General features: G+C 36.3%; 1 protein-coding gene across 1 annotated transcript; it reads left to right on the top strand.

Moving 5' to 3' along the window:
- The first annotated feature begins 134 nt into the window (after positions 1–134).
- CCT6B (chaperonin containing TCP1 subunit 6B) lies at positions 135–27,197 on the top strand. Its single transcript, XM_045569483.1, has 14 exons — positions 135–271; positions 2,322–2,385; positions 2,934–3,068; positions 6,478–6,651; positions 8,602–8,705; positions 11,969–12,079; positions 12,229–12,388; positions 14,432–14,514; positions 15,275–15,371; positions 15,660–15,807; positions 22,962–23,095; positions 24,380–24,482; positions 26,509–26,581; positions 27,102–27,197. The coding sequence occupies exons 1-14, from the start codon at positions 135–137 to the stop codon at positions 27,172–27,174; spliced, it is 1,596 nt and encodes a 531-aa protein (XP_045425439.1). The 3' UTR covers positions 27,175–27,197.

Here is a 27,197-nt window from a genome sequence, read left to right as displayed (position 1 = left end):
CGTTCCGTCGCGGTGGAATAACGTCACTGCCTGCCAGGGCGGTGATTGGCTGAGACGCAGAAGAATGGGGCGTGGCGCTAGCGTTTTTGCTCAGAATCGCAACTGAGGCTGTTTTTGCCCTTAACCGTTAGGCCATGGCTGCGATAAAGGCCGTGAACGCCAAGGCGGAGGTGGCGCGGGCGCGGGCGGCCTTGGCTATCAATATATGCGCCGCCCGAGGGCTGCAGGATGTGCTGCGGACCAACTTGGGTCCTAAGGGCACCATGAAAATGTGAGGCGGCGGTTAGGCGGCTGGGGGTTTGTCGGGGCGCCTTCTGAAGCAGAGGTGCCGCGGACGTTGGAGCGATGTGGACGCCCCCGGGGCCAAGTTTCCCTGGTTCTCCTTCCTGCCCTGAGAGCGTTTTGAGCTCGTTGGGGGAGGAGGAGAAAAGCCTCCCCGAGGAAAGGGCCCCATAAATGAAGCTGTGACGTCCCCCCTTTTCGTTAATGTTCATGTACAATTAGAAAGTCAGTTCCTTTAGTGTCTCACAGGAAGCATAAAGCATTAAACTGCTCTGCTCTTTAAGACTGCACGCCCTTAGTCTATAAATTCGACAGGTGATCTTATTTTTGTATGGCAGTCTGTAGGAGTGGAGAGGCACGGGCTTTGAAGCCAGCAAGGCATGGGTTCAAATCCAAGTTCCATAACTTTGTAGCTGTACTTAGGCAAGTCACTTGAATACTCTGTGCCCACGGTTCTTCCCATCTGTTCATCCTTTCAGCATATATTTATCTAGCTCCATTCTTTAGGCAAGAGTGAGGAAAAGAGACTAGTGAGGGCAAAAGGGTGTAAGAGGAGAGATAACATCCTCACAGGAACGAGCAAAATAATAATAAAAGTGGTAAAAGAGGGCACTTATGTAGTAGATGCTGGGAACACAGAAACGACCAAGATACAATTTCTGTTGTTAGATTTGGTAGAGACAGATATGCTAATTATATGTAGCTGCATATAATTATACTGAGGAGGAAAGGGACTGACGGCAGAAGAGAAAGCTCTCAACGGATGATGTTTTATCAGTCTTGAAAGAATAAGAATTCATCGGTTGGAGAAGGGAGTAAAACCCTTGCAGGCAGAGTAATTTCAGGAATAAGAAAGTCCAATGGTGCAAATCCAATAGAAAAAAACAAAACGTGGTGTATTAAGGGAATGAAAAGTTTTGGCTGGGCACGGTGGCTCACAGCTGTAATCCTAGCACTCTGGGAGGCAGAGGAGGGAGGACTGTTCGAGCTCAGGAGTTGAAGACCAGCCTGAGCAAGAGTGAGACCCCCATCTCACCAAAAAGAAAGGAAAAAACAAAACAAAACAAAACAAAACAAAAAACCAGCTGGGCATTGTGGCACATGCCTGTAGTCCCAGCTACCTGGGAGGCTGTGGATCGCTAGAGCCCAGGAGTTGGAAGTTGCAGTGAGCTACAATGACGCTACTGCCCTCTACCCAGGGTGACAGAGGGAAACTGTCTCAACTAAAACAACACAAACAAGGCAACTGAACAATCCTCCTCATAACCAACCAACCAAACAAACAAAACAAACAAACAACAAAAAAACCCCAAAGAGATTTGTTTGTGGGAAGGTAGATGAGGCAGGGAAGATAGATACAAGAGAGTTTGAGAAAGGTCAAGTATGGCATTGCTAAATTAGTTTGGATTTTACCTTGAAGATGGTGAAGAACATAAAAATCATTGAAGGATTTTTCATCAGGGAATTGACTGAGTCACATTGTCTTTTAGAAAGATAAATGTAGCATGGAGGGTAGATTCAAATTTGGAGATACCAGGATGCTGTCTTAAGTAGTCGAGGGTAGAGATGATGCTGACGGTGGGAATGGAGACAAGGAGGCAGATTGAAGAGATATTTAGGTTGTAGAATTGACAGAACGTGGTGATCTAATAAATGAGGGATGAGGGAAACTAAGTTGAGTGACTGAATGACTGAGAACATTCACCAAAATGTATTAATAAAACCTACAGGAAATTTGCAAATTTGTGCTTTGTAGACTTCTAAGTATTCTTCTTTGACCAAACCTCTGTTCATAACTCATCAACTACTCTTATCTTTAAACTTATAAATGCTCCATTTGAGATGAAATTGTCATAAGCAGTTCATCTGGAGAAAAATGATTTTGTGAGCTGCAAATGGTGGTAATTACTGTGGTATGGTATCTCCCCATGGTACAGTGGAAGTTTTCCAACCCCAGTTCCCTGTAGTAAGGACAGTGGAGTGGCAAGCACTGGGAGTGTTTTGCCGTGAGGCTAATAACATCACTGTTCTCTGAACAGGCTTGTTTCTGGTGCAGGTGACATCAGACTCACCAAAGATGGCAATGTGCTGCTCCGTGAGATGGTGAGCTGATGCTGTTGACTTTAATAAACCTTAAGCCTTAATTAGGAACATGGTGTAACTTGTATTTCTTCAAGCCAAGGCTATCAGCTAAATACTGCAGTATGGAGATATGCTTGTTGGATTAAACCTCAAGAAAAAATGTTTTTTGGCTATTTCCAAAGCTTTGTTCAAGTAATAGCTTAGGGATACTTACAAATTAATAACATCTTTTAAGGGCACTGCATTGTGTTCTTTGTAACCATGGAAAAAAAAAGTCCTTTGCAATTTTAGTAAATGTATTCATCTTTGAGATTTGAGGATTTAATCTTATTTTAGAAATGCCATTGCCTTCTGAAGCAAAGGCTTTTCTAATGTGTTCAGACCTCATTACTTTTCACATTTTAAATTTTGAACTTGACATTTAAATATTGATAATATAAAACTTGTAAACTTGCAGAATAAAGCTTATTTCGTAATTTTACTATTGACCCTTAGGTTATCGTGTTTTTTGTGGCCTACTTCCTTATCTCATCCTCTCTTTTTTTTAATCTGTTGCTTACTTTTTCCAGCAAATTCAACATCCAACAGCTTCTTTGATAGCCAAAGTAGCAACAGCTCATGATGATGTCACAGGAGATGGTACTACTTCAAATGTTCTAATTATTGGAGAGTTACTAAAACAAGCTGATCTTTATGTTTCTGAGGTATTAGCATTTCATAGAATTCACATTTTACTTTGAATGGAAAGTCTTTCTTTTTACTAGTAAAATGATTTAATTTTAGAGGCTAAAGTTAGTTTTCATCAAGATATTCTTGGACAGTTATAAATGGACATAATATTGAACTTTTCCCCAAAATAATGACTTTTATTGGAATTATGTACCTCTTTTAAAAATTAAATATTTAAGATACACAGAAGGGTAAAAAGTTACCCATGTACCCATGGGTAATTCCCTAAGGAAAAAAACGCCACTGATAAAGTTGAAACCAAATTATACACCTTTCAACAAATAACTGGAGAAAAATTATTGAAAGTTTTCAACGTTGTGAATTTACCTACCTGTTGACTGAAGAAAAAATTAATATTTTAAAGAATTAAAATTAGTTTTACTTAGAAGTCTTACTGAGGACCATAGACGGAGGCCTACAGCCCAGGAGCAGCCCCTTAGAGAAGTTCAATCAGACTGCTCTAATGTAGTATTTCAGTTTACAGTTCATACACAGGTGCTGAAGATTTACTGTGTGTAAAATTATGTTGGTTTAGAAGTTGCATTAAAGTAGAATTGTGTCACGGTTTGGGTGTAAGAGTATATACTTGGTTTTAGATTACAGAAGTATAGCCACTAACCCCATCAGAAGTTATCTGATGTGTAGGAAAAGGCAAGGACTGGGGTCTTGTGTGTTTTAAGGAATATAGTGACTCAGGCAAGAGACATGAAGGGGTCATATGCTCTATCTTGTTTTACCTTTAAAGCATCTCTCCAGAGAGCTGCATGCTGTCACAGACTCAGGGGCTTTGTGAGATTATGTTGGCAGGCAGAAATGAGCAAAGATGGCTTTCTATGTGTTTGTTATCACATATATTTCTAGTTTCATTTTCCTTTATAAAAACCATCTACTCTAGCCAGAATCCTCCATTTGCTACCCTCTAAAATCATCATACACATTTCTACCCCTGTGCCTTTGTTCAATATTCTTTCCTTGGCATACTTATCTCGTTTCTCTAATTAAGTATATGAATTTTCCTCTCTTTCAGGGACCATTTCAGCAAAGCATAACCTGATCAAGTGCTAAAATTATTATTTCCTTGTGTTTCATTTAGTATTGGCAATTGTCTATTAATTCAGTACCTGCAACTTTTGGCTGAAAGCAGTAGGAACTTGACTAAAACTCACTTAAACTATAAGGAAATTATTATCTCCCATAATAGAACACTGGGAGATAAGGTAGGCTCCAAGGTTGGTTGATTACAAAATTCAATTAGTTGTCAAGTACCCAGGGCCTTTGTCTCTTAGCTCTTCCACTCGTAATGCTGTTTCATCCTGAGGATTATTTCCATCCTGAATGTAAGGCTGCCAGAGGAAATCAGGGCTACCTGCTTCCCTTAGTAATACTCAGCAGGAGAGGGCAAGAGAAAGCCATTCCCCAAAGAAAGGAGTTTCAGAAGAGTGAGATGCTGACAGACATAATTATGAAACTGTGTGGCCGTACAGTGATAGAGCTAGGCCTAGGATATGACAGAAACACTGAGGCTGGAGGGATATCCTGAATTAGCCTCAGGTAGTCAGAAAGCACTCTTTGGAGGGAGCAAGGCCTGGGCTAAATCTTCAGGATGAGGAAGAGTGAGCCAGATGAAAGAGCAAGGGGCGAAGGGAATGGCATCGGGGCAGAAGGAACAACATGAGCAAAGGCACAGAGAAGAGAAGCAATGTGGAATTGCACAGAGTTGCAAGCAGTTTGGTGTTGCTGGAGGTTAAAGTGAGGTGGACAGTGGTGGAAAAGAGGCTAGAGAAGGAGAAGGGAGCCAGATCACAGAGGGCGTGCGGTATGCTAACCAGGAAGCTTACGCTTTGTCCTGTGGTGTCGCAGTCCAAACATGTCAACATGTTAATGATGGGTATGGTCAGACTGGCATTTTAAATATCTGGGGCACAGTTTTAAGGGAGTCCAAACCAGGGGTTTTCATAGTAGTTCAGATGAGAGATTGTGAGGTCCTAGACTGAAGACATTTTTGAAAATGGTTAATAACAGACTCTAGAGTCAGGTCTCATGGGTTTAAATTGTGGTTCCACTTCTTACTATCTTGGTGACCTAAGGCAAATTATATTATCCTTTTAAGCCTTGGTTTCCTCCTCTGTGAAATAGGAATAATAGTAACACCAGTTCCATAGTGGTGATGAGGGCATTAAATTAAGAAATTCACATAAAGCCCATAAAGCCATGCCCAGCACAAATGCTCAATACATGCCAACTTTGAAAGGTTATTATAGGACTGATGTAAAGGAAAGGAGGAAAGCAATGAATTAGACCTATTGCCAGCTTTCACAAAGTTTGTGTATTTTGTGGAATAAACAATATTTTTTAAAATTATTTTTTCATAATTTCAGACCTGTGGAAAAGTTACAAGAATGTTACAAAGAACTTCTGTATACTTTTAACCCAGATTCTCCAACTGTTATCATTTCTCTCTTTCCCTGCCTTCCTTGCTCTCTCCCTCAGATATAGATATATATATTTTTATATCAGTGTACATATGGTATGAGAATAAGTTGCAGACATGATCTAAATATTTCACTATATATTTCATAAAACCAGGGAATTATATAAATACAGTATGATTAAAAAACCAGGAAATTAATATTAACACTGACACATTGACACTAATCTAATCTGCAGATTTTATTCAAATTTCACCACTTGTCCCAATAGTGTTCTTTATAGAAAAAGAAAATCTAGGCTCATGTGTTGCATTCAGTTGTCATGTCCCCAGTCTCTTTTAGGCTGGACTAGTTCCTGAACTGCCTTTTGCACTTCATGACATTGCTACTTTTGAGGAGTACAGGCCAGTTATTTTGTACAAAGTGCCTCAGTTTGGATTTGCCTCTTTCCTCAGTTAGTCTCAGGTTATAGATTTTGGGCAGGAATACCACAGCAGTGTCGCATGCTACTGACTGCGTCATGTCACCTGATGCCTGGCTGTCCCATTCCTGTGATGTTTGATCACTGGGTGAAGTGGGAAACACTGCAGTGGTCTGTCTACTCCTTTTCTCCAAATCAATGCTGGTTCTTTTTCTCTGCATTGAAAGGAGTCTTTTCTTTTGTGCTCCTTCGGAAGGGCACAAAACAACATAACAACTATGTAGTCATAATTTTTGGAAAGAAAGGGACTTTTGTAATTTTTTGGACTGGACTTGCAGCTTTTCTGAAAGTTTGAGATTATTTCAAATAAAATGACTAAAAATGACTTTTATAAATTACATACATACACTTATATTTCGTGGCTTTCATGTAACCTTTTCTGGGTATACCTATTGATAGGGGAGAATGGTTACTTTTACTTTGGATGACTATATAAGTTACTTTATTATTTATAATTTTATGTTGATGTAACAGGGTCTGCACCCTAGAATAATAGCTGAAGGATTTGAAGCTGCAAAGATAAAAGCACTTGAAGTTTTGGAGAAAGTTAAAGTAAAAAAGGAGATGAAAAGAAAAATCCTCTTAGATGTCGCTCGAACATCTCTACAAACTAAAGTTCATGCTGAACTGGCTGATGTGTTAACAGAGGTGTGTAATTAAACTTTTGAATTCAGAATGAGTACAGCCTAAAACATGGTGATATTTTTCTTTTTCCTATAAGATAATCAAGTATTGCATGTGATTCTTTTGAACTTAAAACATGGAAGACAAGCCTTTACTGTTTAGGCTTACTTATAGACTAGCTTTGATTTGTCAGAACAGTATTTGTAATTTTTTGGAAGTGTCACATTAGACTTTCTTTTAAGTGACTTGAAAGGTGGGAGAGGCTTGACTACTTGTGGATCATCTCCTGTAGAAGCCCTTGGTAGTATACTAGTCTCTTTAAACCTAGAAGTCCATATTTTATTATGTGAGGTGACACATGGAAAGTTGTTTTAGCAGCATACCTTGTAGATGAGGTTACCACTTTAATTAGGCATGATTGATCTTCTATATAATATTCACATCTGAGAAATTCATATTTGTTTACTTCTAAAAGTAGAATGTAATATGTTATATAAAGACAAGATTGGCTGGATATTTTGGGAAGGCTTTTATCAGATAGCTATTGTTTGATGAAATCATTGTTCCTCAGCTTTACAGTTTGTGAAACTTGAATATATTATTAATACTTTATCAGGAACAATGAATTCATAGCAACTAAATTCATGAGACATTGACGTACAATGCAGAATGCTATCTTATCATTAATAATTTACTCTGAGAAATACAAATGCCAAACTGGAATACCTGAGTTGTTTCTGGTCAATTCTCCTTACCATTAGGAAAACTAGCTTGGCAAATCAGATTAAGATCAGACGATTTCTTGCTGAACAGTCAGAAGAAAGGCTCTGCTGTGTTTGCTGCTGTTGGAGTACGAAAGTGGCCCAGAGTCTTCACGCTATCTGGTTAGGGTAACTTGTTCTCTTTGGGAGTTATAGAAACACTAATATTTTCACTATTCAGTGGCCTTTGTCTGTTTCCTTACTAGGCTCCAAAACCAAATATTATGTTACCTTAGGTAAACTTTTCTAAGCTATTGGGTTTTTCAGGTTTTTTTTTTTTTTTGCTTTATTTATATTTTAAGGCGGTGATACCTTAGCTCTTCATTTCCATAGCATGTCATTTCATGTTATTTTCTGAGGTAAGCAATATGACGTCTTAAGTTATGCTTCTTAAATTGTATATCCCTGGGGATATGTAGCAGAATAAATGAGATATATCTTTCTGAAGTGTCAATTTTATTTTACGATTTTGAAGAAAAGCATTATTTTCACATTGAAACAAATGTGTATATATTGTGGCATGACGTGGAAGCTTTTCTTGATAAAACACAAGACTTAAAATTTCATATTATGATAGCCAGCAAATTTGAGCTATTCCCTTCGATTACATTTTCTCCTTTTCCATTAAGGTGTCCTTTGGTGGAAAAGTTTGGGTAGTACTGGTATGGTAAAAAGAACAGTGGCTTGGCTGTTAAAGACACCTGAATTCTATTAATAGGCCTGGCTCTACTACCAGCTGTTAGATTTTATTTTAAGACTGTAATTTTATTTATTTTTATGATTTTTTTTTTTTAAGAAATGGGGTCTTGCTCTGTTGCCCAAGGTGGAGTGCAATGGTACATAACTCACTGCAGCCTCCAATTCCTGGACTCAAGGGATCCTCCCACCTAGGCCTCCCAATGTGCTGGGGTTGTAGGTGTGAGCCATGGTGCCAGCCCTAAGACTGTAACTTCTAGAAGTCTTATCTCATTTCCTTATCTGTAAAATAAAAGGTTTGGGCCTGATAATCTGTGAAGTTTTTTTAGACTCTAAAGTGTCCATTGGCATTGATTATTATTAGTGTCCATATTAAAGTAGCTCTTGTGGGCCTTGCCGAAAATGTAGTTTTGCAGCTTGAAGGCTTTACCTGTTTAGTGTGATGACAGAATACTTGGGCCATTGGTTTCTTTTAGTAGTTCAAATAATTTACTGTTCTCATTCACTTCCTTTTCAGGCTGTTGTGGATTCTGTTTTGGCAATTAGAAGACCAGGTTACCCTATTGATCTCTTCATGGTAGAAATCGTGGCAATGAAGCACAAGTCAGAAACAGATACAAAGTAAATTACATAAACTTTGACAATATATGGGCTCTAGAATATTTGGCTTTCTTCAGACATTCTTTCATTAATTTCATTAGTTACTTTTATTCAACATCAATCTATTCATTCAACGTGCAGTAATTGAGTACTTACCATGAACTAGTCACTGTTGTAGGTGCTGAGACTGAAAAGCAAACAAAATAGAATTTCTCTCCTAAGAAACTTACATTTCTTCTTCTTTTTTTTTTCTTGAGACAGAGTCTTGCTCTGTTGCCCGGGCTAGAGTGAGTGCCGTGGCGTCAGCCTAGCTCACTGCAACCTCAAACTCCTGGGCTTAATCGATCCTCCTGCCTCAGCCTCCCGAGTAGCTGGGACCACAGGCATGTGCCACCATGCCCGGCTCATTTTTTTTCTATATATTTTTAGTTGGCCAGATAATTTCTTTCTATTTTTAGTAGAGACGGGGGTCTCACTCTTGCTCAGGCTGGTCTCAAACTCGTGACCTCGAGCAATCCACCCACCTCGGCCTCCCAGAGTGCTAGGATTACAGGCGTGAGCCACTGCGCCTGGCCTGTTTCCTTGAATTTTTAATATCTGTGTGTATATGTGTAGACATCTTTATTTACTTATTTATAGAGGTTCTATTTGGTTCTTTCTTAAATCTGCCATATCAGTTTTTATGGTTTCCTATTCCCTGCAGATCTTTTCAAACTTGCCCTTTTTTAATTTCTTTAAACATATAGTTCATGTCTGATAATTATAACAGCTAAAGTTTTGTCTTGTCTGTTTCTAGTGTTTATTGTATTTTGCTTATTCTCACTTATCATGCTTTGTTTCCATATGTGCCTTTCATTGTGCTTGAAAAAAGTACTTGTAGAAGTAATTTGAGACCTAGAATGAAGGTGCCTTTCCTGCAGAGAGGATTTGCATTTGCTGCTGCAGATAGCCTAGGGACTACTTTAAATTAAATTCACAGCTTGAGGTTTTTTTGGAATATCCATTTGATGTGAATTCTGTCTGTAAGTTCATGTGAGAGCTGATTATTTCTAGTTCATCCTTCTGGATAACCCTGAGTATGTGGCCCTTTGGGTTCCAGCTTAATGTGAAGAGGGTCTCCTATTAGACTATCTACCTTGGATGAGCTCCAGGCTTTTAATTTTGTTCCCTTCTCATTGTGAAGTTATTGAAACCAAAGTTCAGATTTGCCTGGATTGTCAAATGACTTTAGGATAAAAGTACCTGCGATTCTTTACTTACCTCTACTTACCTTGAGGTTTCTGTTTTATTTCAGTTTTGGCCTAGTAATTGTTTACTATCTTGTAGCTCTCTAATGTTAATGTTTTTTTGTTTTTAACCTAGGATTTTTAATTGCTTTTAGTAATAGGGTTGGTCCAAATTAACCTACTGTTGCTGAGGGTAAGACGTTCTTGATTCATGTTTCAGAAGGATATCTGTGGTTATCGTACAGGGAGTACACTGTAGAGCAGGCTGGGAGGCAAGGGAGGGGCAAGGGCAGAAAGAGGAGACCAGTTAGAAATCTGTTGTCATAGTACAGGTGAGAAATGAAAATGGTTTAGACCAGGATATACTTAGAAGGAAGGGGCAGTAGGATTTGTGGATGGTTCAACATGGAACATGACAGAAACAGAGGAGCCAGGGATATCTCTTGCATGAGCCCCGGGAGAAGACTGGGAGGAGCAGGTCTGGGGAAATAATTCAAGGGTTCAGTTGGGGAATGTTATGTTTGAGATGCCTATTAGGCCTCTGCAGGGATGTTGAATAAGGAGTTGGAGAGATGTGTCTGGAGTTCAGAAAAGAGGTCTGGCCTAGAAATATGTATTTGAGTGTCATTAGTTTATAGATGACTTAAAGCCATGAGGGTTAGTTAATGAGATCATCTGGGAAGTGACTAGAGATAGAGAAAAGGGGAAGTTTAAGGTTTGAGCCCTGGGAACTCCAATATTTAGAGTTTGAGAAAATGAGGACGACTCAGTAGAGGAGACTGACTGAGAAGGCGTGGTCAGTGAGGCAGGAAAGCCAAGAGAGAGCAGTACCCCAGAAGCCAAGAGAAGAAAGTGTTCCAAGGAGAGAATGATCAGCTGTGTCATATGCTGCTGGAAGTTTGAGTAAGTTGTGAACTGAGAGTCGATTATTACATTTGGAAAACACTTAGTTTTTTTATGGCTTTAATGAAAGCTGATTCAGTAAAGAGGTGGAAGTGAAAGCCAGACTGAAGGTGGGCTCAAGAGAGAATGGTAACTCAGGGGAGTTTAGCTGTAAACGACAGCAGGGAAATGGGGCAGTAGCTAGAAGGGAATTTGAGAATGGGGCCTACAGAGAAGAATTCTTTGTATTAAGATGGAAATTATTATGGCAAGTTTGTATGCTGATGAAGATGCTCTGGTAGGCAAGAATTGATATGGAAGAATAGGGGACAATGCAAGAACATGGAGAGGAAATGGAATTCAGTACACAAGTGGAGAGGTTAACCTTAACATGGACAGTTCATTCACAGTAGGAGGTTCAAATTCAAGTGCTGCTGGATTGGTAGAGGTTGTTATGGGACAATGTTTCTATTTTCTCAAAGTAGCAAAGTCACTTGCTGAGAATGGGAAGGAAAGAAGAGTGAAGGAGGCTTGAAAAGTTAAAAATATTGAACATACGGTTTACTTATTTCTTCTTAAATAAGATATCTTCATTTTCAGTTACGATTTGTAATTTAGTTAGATTAAAAATTCAAAAACTTCCTTAAAATTATGTTTAACTGCTTAAAAGTTTTTTTGACTTTAATGTATAATAAATACTGGTTATAAAAGAATCATAAGTAGAAATCCCATATAATTATTTTGAACAAATGTTCCTAAGAAACTCATTGTGTGCCTAACCTTTCATTACTTGATCAGCCGTGGTGCATTTTTTGAGCCACATAACTTAGAGAATAATTCTGGCTTGACTTTTCATTGTGACTTCACAGTCACACTGTGTTAAAGTAAATTCTCAAGCCAAGCACAGTGGCATGTGCCTGTAGTCCCAGCTACTTGGGAGGCTGAGGTGAGAGGATCACTTAAGCCCAGGAGTTCCAGACCAGCCTGGGCAACAAAGGGAGACCCTGTCTTAAAAGCAAACAAGTTGGTGCAAAGAAACAATGTGTACTCTGGCAGTTTTATTACAACTTTTTATTTTTTTACAACTTTTTTTTGTTATAACAAGAATATAATTTTAATTTTACGTCAGACTTTAGAGTGTATATTCGAAGTAAAAACATTACATATTTTCAATAGGTTGATCAGAGGATTAGTTCTGGATCATGGTGCCCGACATCCAGACATGAAGAAGCGAGTGGAAGACGCATTTATCCTTACTTGCAATGTATCACTAGAATATGAAAAAACGTACGTGTTAGTTTCTCTACAACTTTTGAAATTGTTTTTTCTAAAAATATATTTAAATCTCTTTCTTTCCTCCCAGATGTTTAGTGTAGACTTTTTTTTTTTTCTTTTTCCCTCCTGCCTTTACTAGCTTGTTTTTATTGATCTTTCAGGGAGGTGAACTCTGGTTTCTTTTATAAGACTGCAGAAGAGAAAGAGAAATTAGTAAAAGCTGAAAGAAAATTTATTGATGATCGAGTACAAAAAATAGTAGCCCTGAAAGACAAAGTCTGTGCTGAATCCAGTAAAGGGTTTGTTGTCATTAATCAAAAGGTGAGAAAGAAAGTTTAGATTTTAATTATTTGTAAATGTTCTTTAGCATTTTTCAAAGCGTGGTCTGTGGACCCCTAGGAGTCTTAGGACCTTTTCAGGGAGTCTGTGAGGTCAAAACTATTTTCATCATCTTCATCATCATCATAATAAAGAAAATCTTTATCAAGCGTCTTTAAAAAAAAGAAAAAAAAGAATGCCTTTTACATTGTACTGACATATGCAAAAGCAATAGTAGGTAAAACTCCTGGCCCCTTAGTACAAATCAAAGCAGCAGCACCAAAGTACACTAGTCGTCATCGCATTCTTTATTGACGCACCATCACATACTTGCAGTTTTAAAAAAATGCCAGTTTATTACATGTTTGAGGCTGTAGTGGGAAACAACAAAAAAATAAAACAACAACAACAACGACAAAAAAACAAAAAGAAGAAAAAAATGGCAGTTTCATTTAAGAATGTCTTGAGGAAGTAGTAAAACTTACTAATTTTATTAAGTTTTTATCTTTAAATATGCATCCTCTTATTTTATTTTATTTTACCTTATTTTATTTATTATTTATTTATTTTTTGAGACAGGGTCTCACTCTGTTGCCCAGGATAGAGAGCAGTGGCATCATCACAGCTCATTGCAACCTCAAACTCCTGGGCTCAAGTGATCCTCCCGAGTGGCTGGGACTACAGGCAGGCACCACCATGCCTGGCTAATTTTTCTATTTTTTTAATCTTTTTTTTTATTTCAGCATATTATGGGGGTACAAATGTTTAGGTTATGTATATTGCTTTTTCTATTTTTTGTAGAGACAGGATCTTGCTCTTGTTCAGACTGGTCTCCAACTCCTGACCTCAAGTAATTCCCCTGCCTTGGCCTCCCAAAGTACTAGGATTGTAGGCATGAGCCACCATGCCTGGCCTGAATATGCATCTTTTTATAATTCTATGTGACAAAATATAAAGTACACACAAAGTACTTCTGCTGCATACCAAAATATAATGGTTGTCTTGGAGGAAAGCTTTTGTGTAATTGAGCAGCCAAACAATGCCATTTTATGGAATGCCATTTTTGCTTGGAAAGAATGACTGACAGACAAACTGTTGTTATTTAAATATGGATATTTGGTAGATTTTTCTCAAAAGTGAATGAAGCAATCCTGTCACTTCAAGGAAAACAACTGAAAGTATTTGTTGTCAATAACATTAGAACTTTCAAACAAAAATTAGAATTTCAGAACACTTTTATCTGCCACTGTGAGCTTGACAGCTTCCCAGTACTTAAAAGGCTTTTCTTGATAGTATTAGTGATGAAATTAACGAATGTATTTTTTTTCACATTGTATAACCATGACATGTGTTAAACATTTAAGAAGTTTTTCCTCAGTGAACCAATATTTTCTAAATGACTAAAAAAGTGCATGATTTTATAAAATCATGCATGGATAAATAATCCACTCAAAGTACAAGATACACTAATGGATTTTAATGTGAGAGAAAATGAAAAGTTCATCAATATGGTTCCATATTGAAACTAACCTTCCCGAAACTACTACTTGTTAAATTTTGGGATAGTATCAAAGAATATCCATACTTATCTGAAAAGGCTATTAAAATATTCCTCCCTTTCCAGTATTTATCTGTATGGGGCCAGATTTTCTTCATATACTTGATCTAAAACAATGTATCATGCAAAATTGAGTACAGAAGCAGATCTGAGAATCCACCTATCTTTTATTAAGATATAAAAGAGATTTGCAGAAATGTAAGACAATGCTACTGCTCTCACTATATATTTATTGTGAAAAATGTAGTAAATTTTCATTAAACATGTTATTTATATTAAAATAAAATGGGTTTATTATTTTAAAGGAATTAATATTTTTTAAAATTTCTCATATTTAATTTATAATATGAATATGATAGAGCTCACATAAACAAAAGCTCTTTGGGCTATTAATAATTTTCAAGAGTGTAAAGTGGTGCTAAGACAAAAAAGTTTGAGAAATATCAGTTTAAAACATGTTTATAACCTTTATGTTAATTTGATCATAGGGAATTGATCCATTTTCCTTAGATATTCTTGCAAAACATGGAATAATAGCTCTTCGCAGGGCAAAAAGGAGAAATATGGAAAGGTAAACTTGCAGATAATTATGTATCCTAAGTTTTTTAGTAGAATAAATTGAAATTATCCCATGTGTATTGCTTTTAGTTTATATGTAATTGTTGTTGAGCAATATGATAGCATACAAATTTCAAATTTTGTTCTTAATTACAGTAAATAATTGAACAGTCAAAAATTAACTACTTCAGAACTTTGTTGAAGTATAAGAAAAGTTTTCATCTTCTTACATCAGATGTTAAAACAATATAATACAATACTACCTGATCTGACTTATATGTGAATTCTAAAAAAGTTGAATTTATATAAGTAGATAGTAGAATGGTGGTTATTAAGGGCTGGGGGATTGGGAAGATGTTGGTCAAAGGATACAAAGTTTTAGTTAATTAGAAGGAATAAGTTCAAGAGATCCATTGTATAACATGATGGTTATAGTTAATAACAATATAGTGTATTCTTGAAAAATGCTAAAAGTACATTTTAAGTGTTCTAACCGCTAAAATGATAACTATTTGAGGTAATGCATATGTTAATTAGCTTGATGTAATCATTCCACAATGTGTATATATATATATATATATTTAAAATCATCATGTTGTACATGATAAATATATACAATTTTATTTGTCAATTAAAAAACCCATAACCCTAAAATAATACGTTACACTTACAATACAGTCTTTTGCATTAGATGTCTTTTCACCTTTAAGAAATTAGTGTTTATGTTTTCCATAACTAAAGCTAAAGCTATGGTGACATATATGTAATTTCAGACTCTCTCTTGCTTGTGGTGGAGTGGCTGTGAACTCTCTTGAAGACCTCACTGTAGATTGCTTGGGACATGCTGGTCTTGTATATGAGTATGCGTTAGTGAGTATTTCTGTGAATAGTGGTTGTAAGCCTTTTTTCAAAAAATAAAATTACTAGATCTTTTAATTCATGTTTTGCATTTTGAAGTCTGACTGTCTAGGATAGATTTTATAATTTATTTACCTAAATGTTTGTTAAGACTTCAAACATAACTTTACTTTTAAACATATTTTTAGTTATGTTTGATAAGAAAAATTCACATGAAGATTGGATTCTAATATAAACTAGGTGTTGCTTGCATAATGAATATTAAATATTTATGTTATATCTTTTCGTGTCATCCTTTAGGGTGAAGAAAAGTTCACTTTTATCGAGGACTGTGTTAACCCTCTCTCTGTTACTTTGTTGGTTAAAGGTCCAAATAAGCATACTCTCACACAAATCAAGGATGCCTTAAGAGATGGACTTCATGCCATCAAAAATGCCATTGAAGATGGTAAGCTCTTTTTTGTGATGGAGATGAACCTCACATATTTTTAAAGTAGTAATAAATCTGTCGTGGTATATATGGCATTTTAAAAGATATGAATGATTACTTTTCTCTCATTTTACTTTGGAATTTTTATTAATAGTTTGGATATAAAGGTGTTTCTTTTGGAATATTCTTAATAGTATGCTATCCTTTTAATTAACCTTTGTTTATAAAATGAAAAAACAATTTAATGCAATAGTATCATATTTTTCTTTTATTTTTCTAAAAATTTATTTATTTTTTTCATGGCCCTTAATTGTGGTATACATTTTTTGTTTTTAGAAACCTTTTTTTTTTTTTTTTGAGACAGAGTCTCACTCTGTTGCCCGGGCTAGAGTGCCGTGGCGTCAGCCTGGCTCACAGCAACCTCAAACTCCTGGGCTCAAGCAATCCTTTTGCCTCAGCCTCCCAAGTAGCTGGGACTACAGGCATGCGTCACCATGCCTGGCTAATTTTTTCTATATATATTTAGTTGTCCAGCTCATTTCTTTCTATTTTTAGTAGAGACAGGGTCTTGCTCTTGCTCAGGCTGGTCTTGAGTTCAAAGGATCCACCCGCCTCAGCCTGCCAGAGTGCTAGGATTACAGGCATGAGCCACTGTGCCCAGCCTAGAAAACTTCTTTTTAAAACCATGAAAAACCTTTTGCAGTTTTGAATTACCTCAGGTGCAGTGTAATTTTAAGAAAGATTATGAAAGAATATTAACATTTATTATTTATTGATAATTTATAATGAACTTCTTCTAAAGGAGTTAGAGTAGATAATTCAATAAAACACACGTTTAAAATAGAATAATAGGCACATGAAAAGATGCTCAGCATCATTAGTCATTAGTGAAATGAAAATCAAAACCACAAAGAGATACCATTTTACAGCTTCTAGGATGGCTACAATAAAAAAGCTGGACAACAGTAGATATTGGCAAGGGTAGGGAGGAACCCTAATGCATTGCTGGTGGGGACTGATGCAAGACAGACAGTTCCTCAAAAAGTTAAACATAGAGTTACTATATGACTCAGCAAATCCATTCTTAGGTATTAATATATACACGAGAGCTGAAAACGTATATCTACACAGAAACTTGTAAATGAATGTTTATAGTAGCATTCTTCATAATAGCCATACAGTGGAAATAATCCAAATGTCCATTAGCTAGTGAATGGACAAACAAAATGTAGTATGTCATACCAAAATGTCATGTGATGGGGGAGTATTCAACCACAAAAACAAAGTACTGATGTATATTACAACATAGCTAAACCTTGAAAACATTGTGCTAAGTCAAAAAAATCCAGATACAAAAGACCACATAGTATATGAGTCCATTTATATGAAGTGTCTAGGAAAGTCAAATCCATATAGACAGAAAGTAGATTAGTGGTTGCCAAGGGCTGAGAGAAGCGGGGAATAGGGAGTGATTGCTTGTGGGCACAGATTTCTTTTAGTGGGCAGGATGAAAATGTTCTGGAATTAGATAGTGGTGATGATTGCACAACTTTGTGAATATACTAAAAACCAGTGGAAAGTACACTTTAAAAGGCTGAATTTTATGGTATGTGAATTATATCTCAAAAAGCAGAGTAATAAGAAACATTATAAACTATGGTCAGATTTGCCTGATAAACAAAAATATATTAGTGGAATAATGGTAAAATAAAAGTTAAAGTAGAAAATTAGAACCTAGGGAAAAAGGAATATAAATATAGCAAATATATTAATCACTGTTAATGTTTAAGTTACCAGAATATAAAGAGATATAGTCAGTTTCTTAGGTTTCATTATTGAAAAGTTGAAAACACATCAGTTCCAAAGTGTAAATAATATGGGGTTTATATGGATCATTGCCTACTTTTGGTAGTCACTTTTGATGAGAACTAGCAGCATTTTTTTTTCAACAGGATAAACATATATGATCTAAGCATGAAGCCTTTGATAATTCAACATGATTCTTAGAGTTAGAATACGTAGGAGAATGAATGGACTATTTTTTTTTGTTATCACTTCAACCACTTAGATTTAAAAAAATTTTTATTGAAGTATAATTAACATACAGTAAACTGCACATATTTAAAGTTGTACACCCATGTGACCATCACCTTGATCAAGATAATGAACATATCCATCCACCCAAAAGTTTCTTCAGTGCCCCTTGGTAATCCTTCCCTCCTGCCTTCTCCATGTCACCCTCTCCCCAGGCAACCAGTGCTCTGCTTTCTGTCACTGTAGATGAGTTTGCATTTTCTAATATTTTATATGAATGGGATAATACAGTATGTATTCTTTTTTGGTCTGGCTTCTTTTACACAGTGTAATTATTTTGAAATTCATTGATATTATTATATTTATCAGTAGTTGATGCTGTTTTATTGCTAAATAGTATTCTATTATGTGAATATACTACAGTTTATTCACCTATTGATGGATATTTGGTTATTTACAATTCTTGGGTATTACAAATAAAGCTGGCATGAACCTTTGTATAGAAGTCATTTTATGGACATATGTTTTCATTTCTCTGGGGTAAATGCCCAGGAATGCAATGGCTATGATAGGTATACATGTTTAACTTTTTAGAAACTCCCAAATTGGTTTTCAAACACTGTTTTACACCCACCAGCAGTGTATGAGAGTTCCAGGTGTTCTGCATCCTTACCAATACTTGATGTGGTTAGTAGCATTAATTTTAGCCTTTTTAAAATTAAAAAGACAAACTGTGCTTTTAATTTGCATTACAAATTGCGAACTGTGGTTTTAATTTGCATTTTCCTAATGATCACTGATGTTGAGCATCTTTTTAAGTGCTTATTTGCTCTCCATGTATCTTTGGTGAAGTTTCTGTTCAAATCTTTTGCCTTTTAAAAAATTGCATTGTTTGTTTTCTTATTGTTGAGTTTGAGAGTTCTTTCTATATTCTAGATACACGTGCTTTTTCAAATATATAATCTGTAAATTTACCTCATTGTATGTGGCTTGTTCTGTTATTGTCTTAACAGTGTCTTTCAAAGAAAGTTCTTAATTTTGATGAAGACTATTCTCTCACGGATTATGTTTTTGGTGTGGTATTTAAGAAATCTTTACCCAAGTAGTGTCACAAAGATTTTTTTCTATGTTTTATTCTAGAAGTGTTACAGTCTTGGGTTTTACATTTAGGTCTATAATTCATTTAAAGTTAATTTTTGCATATGGTAAGGTATAGATCCAAGTTCATTTCTTTGCATATAGTTATCAGATTATTTCAGCCCCATTTGTTCAAAAGACTGTCCTTTCACCATTGAATTGCCTTTGTACCTTTATTAAAAATCAGCTGTCCATATTTGTGTGTTCTATTTCTGTATCCTTTTTTCTGTTCCATTGATGTATTTGTCCATCTTAATATCACACTGTCTTGATTGCTGTACCTTTATAATATTAATAAGACTTCAAACCAATAGTGTTAACCCTCACATTTTGTTCTTTTTCAAGTTATTTTGGTTATTCTAAGTCCTTGCATTTACATATGAATTTTAAAATCAGCTTGTCAATTTCTACCAAAAAGACTGCTGGGATTTTGATTTGAATTTTATTGAATGTATAGATCAATTTGGGGATAATTGATATCTTAACAATATTGAGTCTTTCAATTTATGAACATTGTATATATCTCCATTTATTTGAGCCTTCTTGGATTTATCTCAGCAACTTTTTGTTGTTTTTAGTATAGTGGTCTCACACATCTTTTTAAATACTTATTTCTATATATTTCATATATTTTGATGCTGTTACATATGCTATTTTTTAAATTTCAATTTTTGATTGTTAGTTGCTAATGTATAGAAATACAGTTCGTTTTTGTGTGTTGATCTTGAATTCTACAACCTTGCTAAATCACTAAGTTCTAGTAGCTTTTTAATGTATTTCATTGAATTATCTATATAATGATCACACTGTCTGCAAATAAAGACAGTTTTACTTCTTTCCTGCCAGTCTGGATATTTTTACTTTTTTCCCCTTAATTCATGGGCGAGAACCTCTAATGCAATGTTGACTAGAAGTGATGAGAGCGGACATCCTTTCCTAGTTCTTGATCTTAGGGAGAGAGCATTCAGTCTTTCTCTATTATGTATGATATTAGCTGTAAGATTTTATTAGATTGAGGAAGTTCCCTTCTATGCCGAGTTTGCTAAGAGTTTTTTTTTTAAATCCAGAATAAGTGTTGGATTTTGTCAAATGCTTTTTCTGCATCTATTGAGATGATCATATGGTTTTTCTCTTTTAGTATCTTCATGTGAATTACATTGATTGATTCAAATGTTCAACCAGCCTTACATTCTTGGGATAAACCCTACTTAGTTGTGATGTGTTATACTTTTTTAAATAAATGGATTACATTTGTAAAAATTTATTTTTTAATCATGGTCAAATGTACATAGCATAAAATTTACAGTTTAACAATTTAAGTGGCAATAAGTGCATTCACATTGTTGGGTAACCATTGCCACCATCCATCTCCAGAACTTTTTTCCTTTGCAAAACTGAAACTCTGTCCCCATTAAACAATAACTCCACAATCCCCACCCTTTTCCACTCCCTGGCAACCACCATTCTGCTTTCTGTCTGTATGAATTTCACTACTCTTATGTATCTTGTATGAGTGGACTCATACAATATTTGTTCTTTTGTGTCTGGCTTATTTCGCTTAGCATAATGTCATCAAGGTTTATCCATGTTACAGCATGTGCCAGAATTTCCTTTCCTTTTAAGGCTGAATCATATTCTAGTATGTGTGTGTGTATACACATACATACAATATTTTATTCATTTATGCACTGATGGAAATGTGTTGCATCCACCTTTTTGCTATTGCAAATAATGCTACTATGTTTATTATCCTTTTTATATATTGTTGGACCCAATTGGCTAAAATTTTGTTAAGAATTTTTACTTCTAGGCCGGGCGCGGTGGCTCAAGCCTGTAATCCTAGCACTTGGGAGGCTGAGGTGGGCGGATTGTTTGAGCTCAGGAGTTCGAGATCAGCCTGAGCAAGAGCGAGACCCTGTCTCTACTAAAAAATAGAAAGAAACTATATGGACAGCTAAAAAAAAATATATATATATAGAAAAAATTAGCTAGGCATAGTGGCGCCTGCCTGTAGTCCCAGCTACTCGGGAGGCAGAGGCAGGAGGATCGCTTAAGCCCAGGAGTTTGAGGTTGCTGTGAGCTAGGCTGACGCCACGGCACTCACTCTAGCCCGGGCAACAAAGCGAGACTCTGTCTCAAAAAAAAAAAAGAATTTTTACTTCTATATTCATAAGAGGTATTGGTCTATGTACATATATTTTCTCATAATGCCTTTATCATTTTTGTTAATAGATTAATGCTGGCCTGAGAGAATGAGTTTGAAAGTTTTTCCTCCTGTTCAAATTTCTGAAAGCGTTGAATTGGTATTATTTCTGCCTTAAATGTTTGGTAGACTTTGTCAGTAAAGCCATATGAACCTGGAGTTTTCTCTGTGGGAAGGCTTTTAAATTAACTACAAATTCAATCTCTTCAATAACTAGAAGGGCTATTCAGATTATCTGTATTTTTTTGAATGAACTTTAGGAGTTTGTATCTTTCAGTTTGTCCTCTTCATCTAAGTTAGAATTATCAAACCACGCCTATGAGCTAAATCTGGTTTGATGCCTGTTTCTGGTTAATAAAGTTTTATTGGAACACAGCCATACCCATTTGTTTATGTATTGTCTATAGCTATTTTTGTGCTACAGTGGCAGAGTTGAATAGTTGAAAAAAAATGATATGGCCCCACAGGGCCTAAAATATTTATTGACTGGCCTTTTGCAGAAACTTTGTCAATCTCTGACCTAAGTTTTCGACTTTATTGGCATAAAGTTAATCATAATATTTCTTTATCCTTTTTGATAGCTGTAGAATCTGAGGTGATATCACTTTTCTCATTTCTGATATTTGTCATTTTTATTTCATTAATTTCTGCTTTGATCTTTATTATTTCCTTTCTTCTGCTTACATTAGGTTTCATTTGCTCTTCCTTTTCTAGTTTCTTAAGGTAGAAGCTGAGATCATTGGTTTGAGAACTTTCTTCTTTTCTAATATAGGTGTTTAGTGATGTAAATTTCTAAGTACTGCAATTTAGCATCCCACAAATTTTGATATGTTGTATTTTCACAGGGAATGGGATCAGGGAAGTTATCACAGGTACTAGTAATCTCTTTCTTAAGCTAGATGGAAGGTATATGGGTACATTTGTTAATTTGTACATTTATTCTTTATACCTTATACATATCAATATTCTTTTTGAGTACATTCTGTATTTAACAAGGAACTTTAAAAAAAGTGTGATTGAGAGATAAGGATGTAATCACCTGAGGGTAAACAACTCTGAGCATTTATGTTGTAAAGTGAAGCAGAGAAAGGGAGTAGTAATTAAAAAATGATGTGAGATAAAAAGAGAGATTGTTGTTGTATTGTTTTGTTTTAAAGATGGGTGATTCTAAAGCAGGTTTGCTGATTCAAGTAAGAGTCATAAACTTTATATAATTATATAAGCAGATGTAGAAGTCATATCTTGATGTGAAAATTGATGTGTTTAACCAAAGCTCTTGCCTTAGAATGATAAGACCACCTAAATTTTTTCTCAGGTAGCAGTTTGGGTTCTGTTCCAGTACAGAAAACAAATACATCATTGAGTCCCGAGAATTCCTTACCAGAAACTGTGGCCAAATTATCTTGGCCTAAAAATTTTTCAGATCAGATATCACAATCAGTTACCTGCCACTATAAATTATGAATAACTGCCTTTTATAAGTAATGTAATCATAGAAGAGTAAGATGAAGGTGAAAGAAATGTCTACTCTTATTTGCCAGAGGATAAACAGTGAAATAAGCTATTTGTAGCCAGTTATCTGTACCATGCTTAATTATTCAATGGCATATAACTTCAGGATGTTTCATGAGACAACTGAGTAATTACTGGGCTGTGTGCAATTTATTTGACTTCTGTATATATTTAAATACATTTTAGAGGTAGGCAAGGTGATAGAACACACTTGAATAGCTAATTGCTTTTTTCCCTGTTTTTTCTGTATGGCATGTTGTGCCAATCATTTCTTTTCCTCCAATAGGTTGTGTGGTTCCAGGGGCTGGTGCGGTTGAAGTGGCAATAGCTGAAGCTCTTGTTGTATACAAACACAGTGTAAAAGGAAGAGCTCGTCTTGGGGTCCAAGCTTTCGCTGATGCCTTACTCATTATTCCCAAGGTACAGCCATCCTAACAGCCAAATAACAACTGGTTAGGCATAAAGTTGTTTAATTACAAATTGCTTATATTATCTAATAGTTAGCAGAGTAGAAAGACGGGTGTTTATTTGTGTTTCCTCACACAGTTTTTTTTTTAGATGTTTTACAACTAAAGCAGGGACACTTTTGGGATAACAGCCCAGAATCATTGCAGGAGCTTCATGAAATAGCCAAATTATCCCCTTGTTTCCTTCTCTGAGCTCCAGAAGTGTCATTTAGAAATGGTTCATGATTAACGAATCATAATGAAAAGTTTAGAACTTAAAATGTAATTAGATTTTAGGGTAGATATTTTGTTGGTGGTAACCAAAGTGTAATCATTTTAAATTGTGGAAAGTGAGGTCTTGAGGCTGTTTGGCATTCCCAAATACTAGCTTGCATTTGTTACTGTCATTATAATTCCTAGAAAAGGAGAAAAACCAGATTTTTCCCATATGGTGACCTAAGAACAGAGAACTACCATTCCTTTCTCTTTGCCTTCCTTTTGTCATGAACCACTTAGAAACATGGAAAAACTACTTCAGATATGCTATTACCACAAATTAAAACATTCTAACGATACTAACAAAGTCTCTTTAATAACTACTATTAGAGTTATTCATAATTTATAGAATCTTTGTGAATTGGATTTCTATTTTTTCTTTCCTCAAAGCAACAAAGTCAGTAAGTAATGACCCTGTTGCTGACAGAAATTGGTGACCCCGGTATACCCTGGTGGTACCTTTTACCTCATCAGCTGGTGATTTGGGGCCACCTGGAAATGAGCCTGGTTTGGAGTGCAGGTGTCTCCACCCCTGCTACCACAGGCCATGACGCTCCTTGTGGAGATGAGAGGTGCAAAGGTGCTGCATATACACTGGTTTCCTTTAGCAAGTGCCTCGGAAAAACTGGAGGGTGTGTGACTAGAAACACGAGACTATTCTGCTTCCTTCCACATTTAAAAAAAAAGCTTTTGCAAAGAGGGAAACTAATGGAGTGGAGTGGAGGTGGGAGAACTCTAATTTCCTCAGAATTTATTGTAATGTGCATAGGTGAAATGTTTAAGTAAATATACAAACTGCTAGATAGACAAAATAATAATTTGGTTTAGATGAAGAATGGAATTCTTCAAAAGGAGATGTGTACTGTATTATTGATATGTTTTCACAAGACTAAAGAGTAGTGCCTTGTTATTATATCTGATATTCAAACATTTATGTTAAGGTATTCCACACATATATTTATTATTATTTTTATTCATAAAGGTTCTTGCTCAGAATTCTGGTTGTGACCCACAGGAAACACTAGTAAACATTCAGGCTGCGCATTTAGAATCAAAACAACTTGTTGGCATAGATTTGAATACAGGTAAGAAAGTAAAGAAAAATCATCTGCTTAATAAAGAAAAAGGTTACTCTTCAGTTATCCAGATCTTATAGTAAAGGAGGGGAGGTTTGGGTGACTTTAATATTGAAATATTGGGTGCTTTTACTTTACTTTTGAGCTTCTTAAAAGAAAATATTCATTCACTTAAGAATAATTATTGAAATGCTTATTTTTCCTCTTGGGGTTCACACAGAACAAAACAGACAAAAATATCTATCTTTGTGAGCTTATGTTGTAGTAGAGGAAGACAGGCAGTAAATAATAACTATAGTAAATAAGTTCCTTTAGCATTTTAGAAAGTAATAAATTCATTTGAAAAAGAGCCGTGTAGGCTGGGTGCGGTGGCTCATGCCTGTAATCCTAGCACTTTGGGAGGCTGAAGCAGGAGGATTGCTCGGGGTCAGGAGTTCGAGACCAGCCTGAGCAATAGCGAGACCCCATCTCTACTAAAAATAGAAAGAAATGATTTGGACAGCTAAAAATATATATAGAAAAAAAAAAATTAGCCGGGCATGGTGGCACATGCCTGTAGTCCCAGCTATTCGGGAGGCTGAGGCAGAAGGATTGCTTGAGCCCAGGAGTTTGAAGTTGCTGTGAGCTAGGCTGATGCCACGGCACTCTAGCCCAGGCAATAGAGCAAGACTCTGTCTCAAAAAAAAAAAATTAAAAATTAAAAAAAAAAGGGCAGTTTAAGGATGATTATGAATGCTAGTACAAGAGGGTGGGGAGAGGATTGCAGCTTAAAGAGGTTGGCCAGGGTAGGCCCCATTGAGATGTTCGTTGAAAAAAGTCGAAGGAAGTAAGGAAGTTAGTCATATGGGGAACTGGGGATAAGTGTTCTAGGGAGAGGGAACAGCCAGTGTCTGATGTTTCTGAGGAGGAGGAAGGAGGTGTGAGAGAGGTGATTGAAGGTCAGATTATGCAGGGGCATGAGGGCCAGTCTAAGGACTTTGGCTTTTACTGTAGTAGAATGGGAAGCAATTTTGAGCAGAGGTATCACATGACCTAATTATGTTTAAGAGGATCTCTCTGGCTACTCTCTACTCTGGAGATGAGTCAGCTGAACAACTAGAAGGTTTAATTGCGAGCAACTGTGTTGGAGAAGACTGGGTAGAGCAGCTTGTGGGTGAGGGAACGCTAGCATTCAGTTTTGGCAAAGTCAAGGTTGAAGTGTCTGTAGTTTTTCGAGTAAAATCATCAGTTGGACATATGGATCTGGAGCTCAAGGAAGAGGTCTGGGTTGGAGATGAAAATTGAGAATCATCAGGTGTATATGGTTTAAATCCAGACTGAATGAAATCACCTAGTGGGTAGATGTAGAGAGAAAAGGGAAGAATCTGGAACTGAACCTTTGGGTACTCCAACAGTAAGAGCTCAGGGGGGAAGAGGAGGAACCAAGAAAGTAATCAGAAAAGGAGCCACTAGTGCAAAAGAAGAAAACCAGAGGGATGTGGTGTCCTGGAAGACAAGTGACGATAGAGTGGAACAGGTGTGATCAACTGTGTTAAGTGCTGATAGGTTAGGCCTGAGCATCAACCATTGATTTAACAACACGAAGGTCATTGATGACCTTGACAAAAGTAGCTTTATTTTTGGAGACAATGTCTCCCTCTTTTGCCCAGGCTAGAGTGCCATGGCATTAGCCTAGCTCACAGCAACCTCAAACTCCTGGGCTCAAGCAATCCTTCTGCCTCAGCCTTCCGAGTAGCTGGGACTACAGGCATGTGCCACCATGCCCGGCTAATTTTTTCTATATATTTTTAGTTGTTCAGCTAATTTCTTTCTATTTTTTTAGTAGAGACAGGGTTTCACGCTTGCTCAGGCTGGTCTCGAACTCCTGACCTTGAGTGATCCTCCCACCTCAGCCTCCCAGAGTGCTAGGATTACAGGCATGAGACACCGCACCTGGCCGACAAAAGTAGCTTTGGTGGTGTACTAAATATTATTAGAATGTACCAATTAATATTAATAGATTGTAGTATTAGAATTGTTTGTTTTTACTATGCAGGTGAGCCAATGGTGGCAGAAGACGCAGGAGTTTGGGATAATTATTGTGTTAAAAAACAACTTCTTCACTCTTGGTAAGTTTGTATTAACATAAAGAGAAAGATGTTTAGAGGTATAATCAATAACATTAAAATTTTTCTATTACTTTTTTCACCCTACAGTGGAAAAATTGTCAAGTGTGTGGAAAGGTGTAGTATTCAGTTATTAAGACTAGTGCCTGTCATTTCACAGTCTCTTTATAGTTTAGTTCTAGCAGTGTAAGTTATAGGAAAGGTTAATCTTACTGTTTATTTGAGGAAGAAGGGAAAGCGGAAACTTTACTGAAATAATAACACATGCATAGTGGGGAAAATCAAATGATATGCTACAAATAAGCTCAGTTCTGCTGGAATATAAATCAGACTTCCACCTTATCAGCAAAGGAGTTGGAATTATAATACAAGGGATGATGTTTGTATTTATAATAGCTTTGTCTCATAAAATCTCCACTACCATCACTGCAGAACAAAGTACCCTTCATAGCTGAAGATTGCTGGGGGAAAAAGATAAGGGTGGCTTAGCAGACTTTACTCACCCTCTCATCTTTTTCCTTAGCACAGTGATTGCCACCAACATTCTCCTGGTTGATGAAATTATGCAAGCTGGGATGTCTTCTCTCAAAGGGTGATTGAATTCAAAATCAACTCTTCT

The sequence above is a fragment of the Lemur catta genome, chromosome 15, assembly GCF_020740605.2.
Source record: "Lemur catta isolate mLemCat1 chromosome 15, mLemCat1.pri, whole genome shotgun sequence".
Taxonomy (NCBI): domain Eukaryota; kingdom Metazoa; phylum Chordata; class Mammalia; order Primates; family Lemuridae; genus Lemur; species Lemur catta.
Note: the sequence above shows the minus strand (reverse complement) of the source record. Positions and strands in the feature narration are given on the sequence as shown.

Coding starts and splice junctions, on each gene's coding strand:
- CCT6B (XM_045569483.1), top strand. CDS start 135: ATGGCTGCGATAAAGGCCGTGAACGCCAAGGCGGAGGTGGCGCGGGCG. Junction 3,069..6,477: donor CTGATCTTTATGTTTCTGAG/GTATTAGCATTT, acceptor TTGATGTAACAG/GGTCTGCACCCTAGAATAAT. Junction 24,483..26,508: donor TGGCATAGATTTGAATACAG/GTAAGAAAGTAA, acceptor TTTACTATGCAG/GTGAGCCAATGGTGGCAGAA.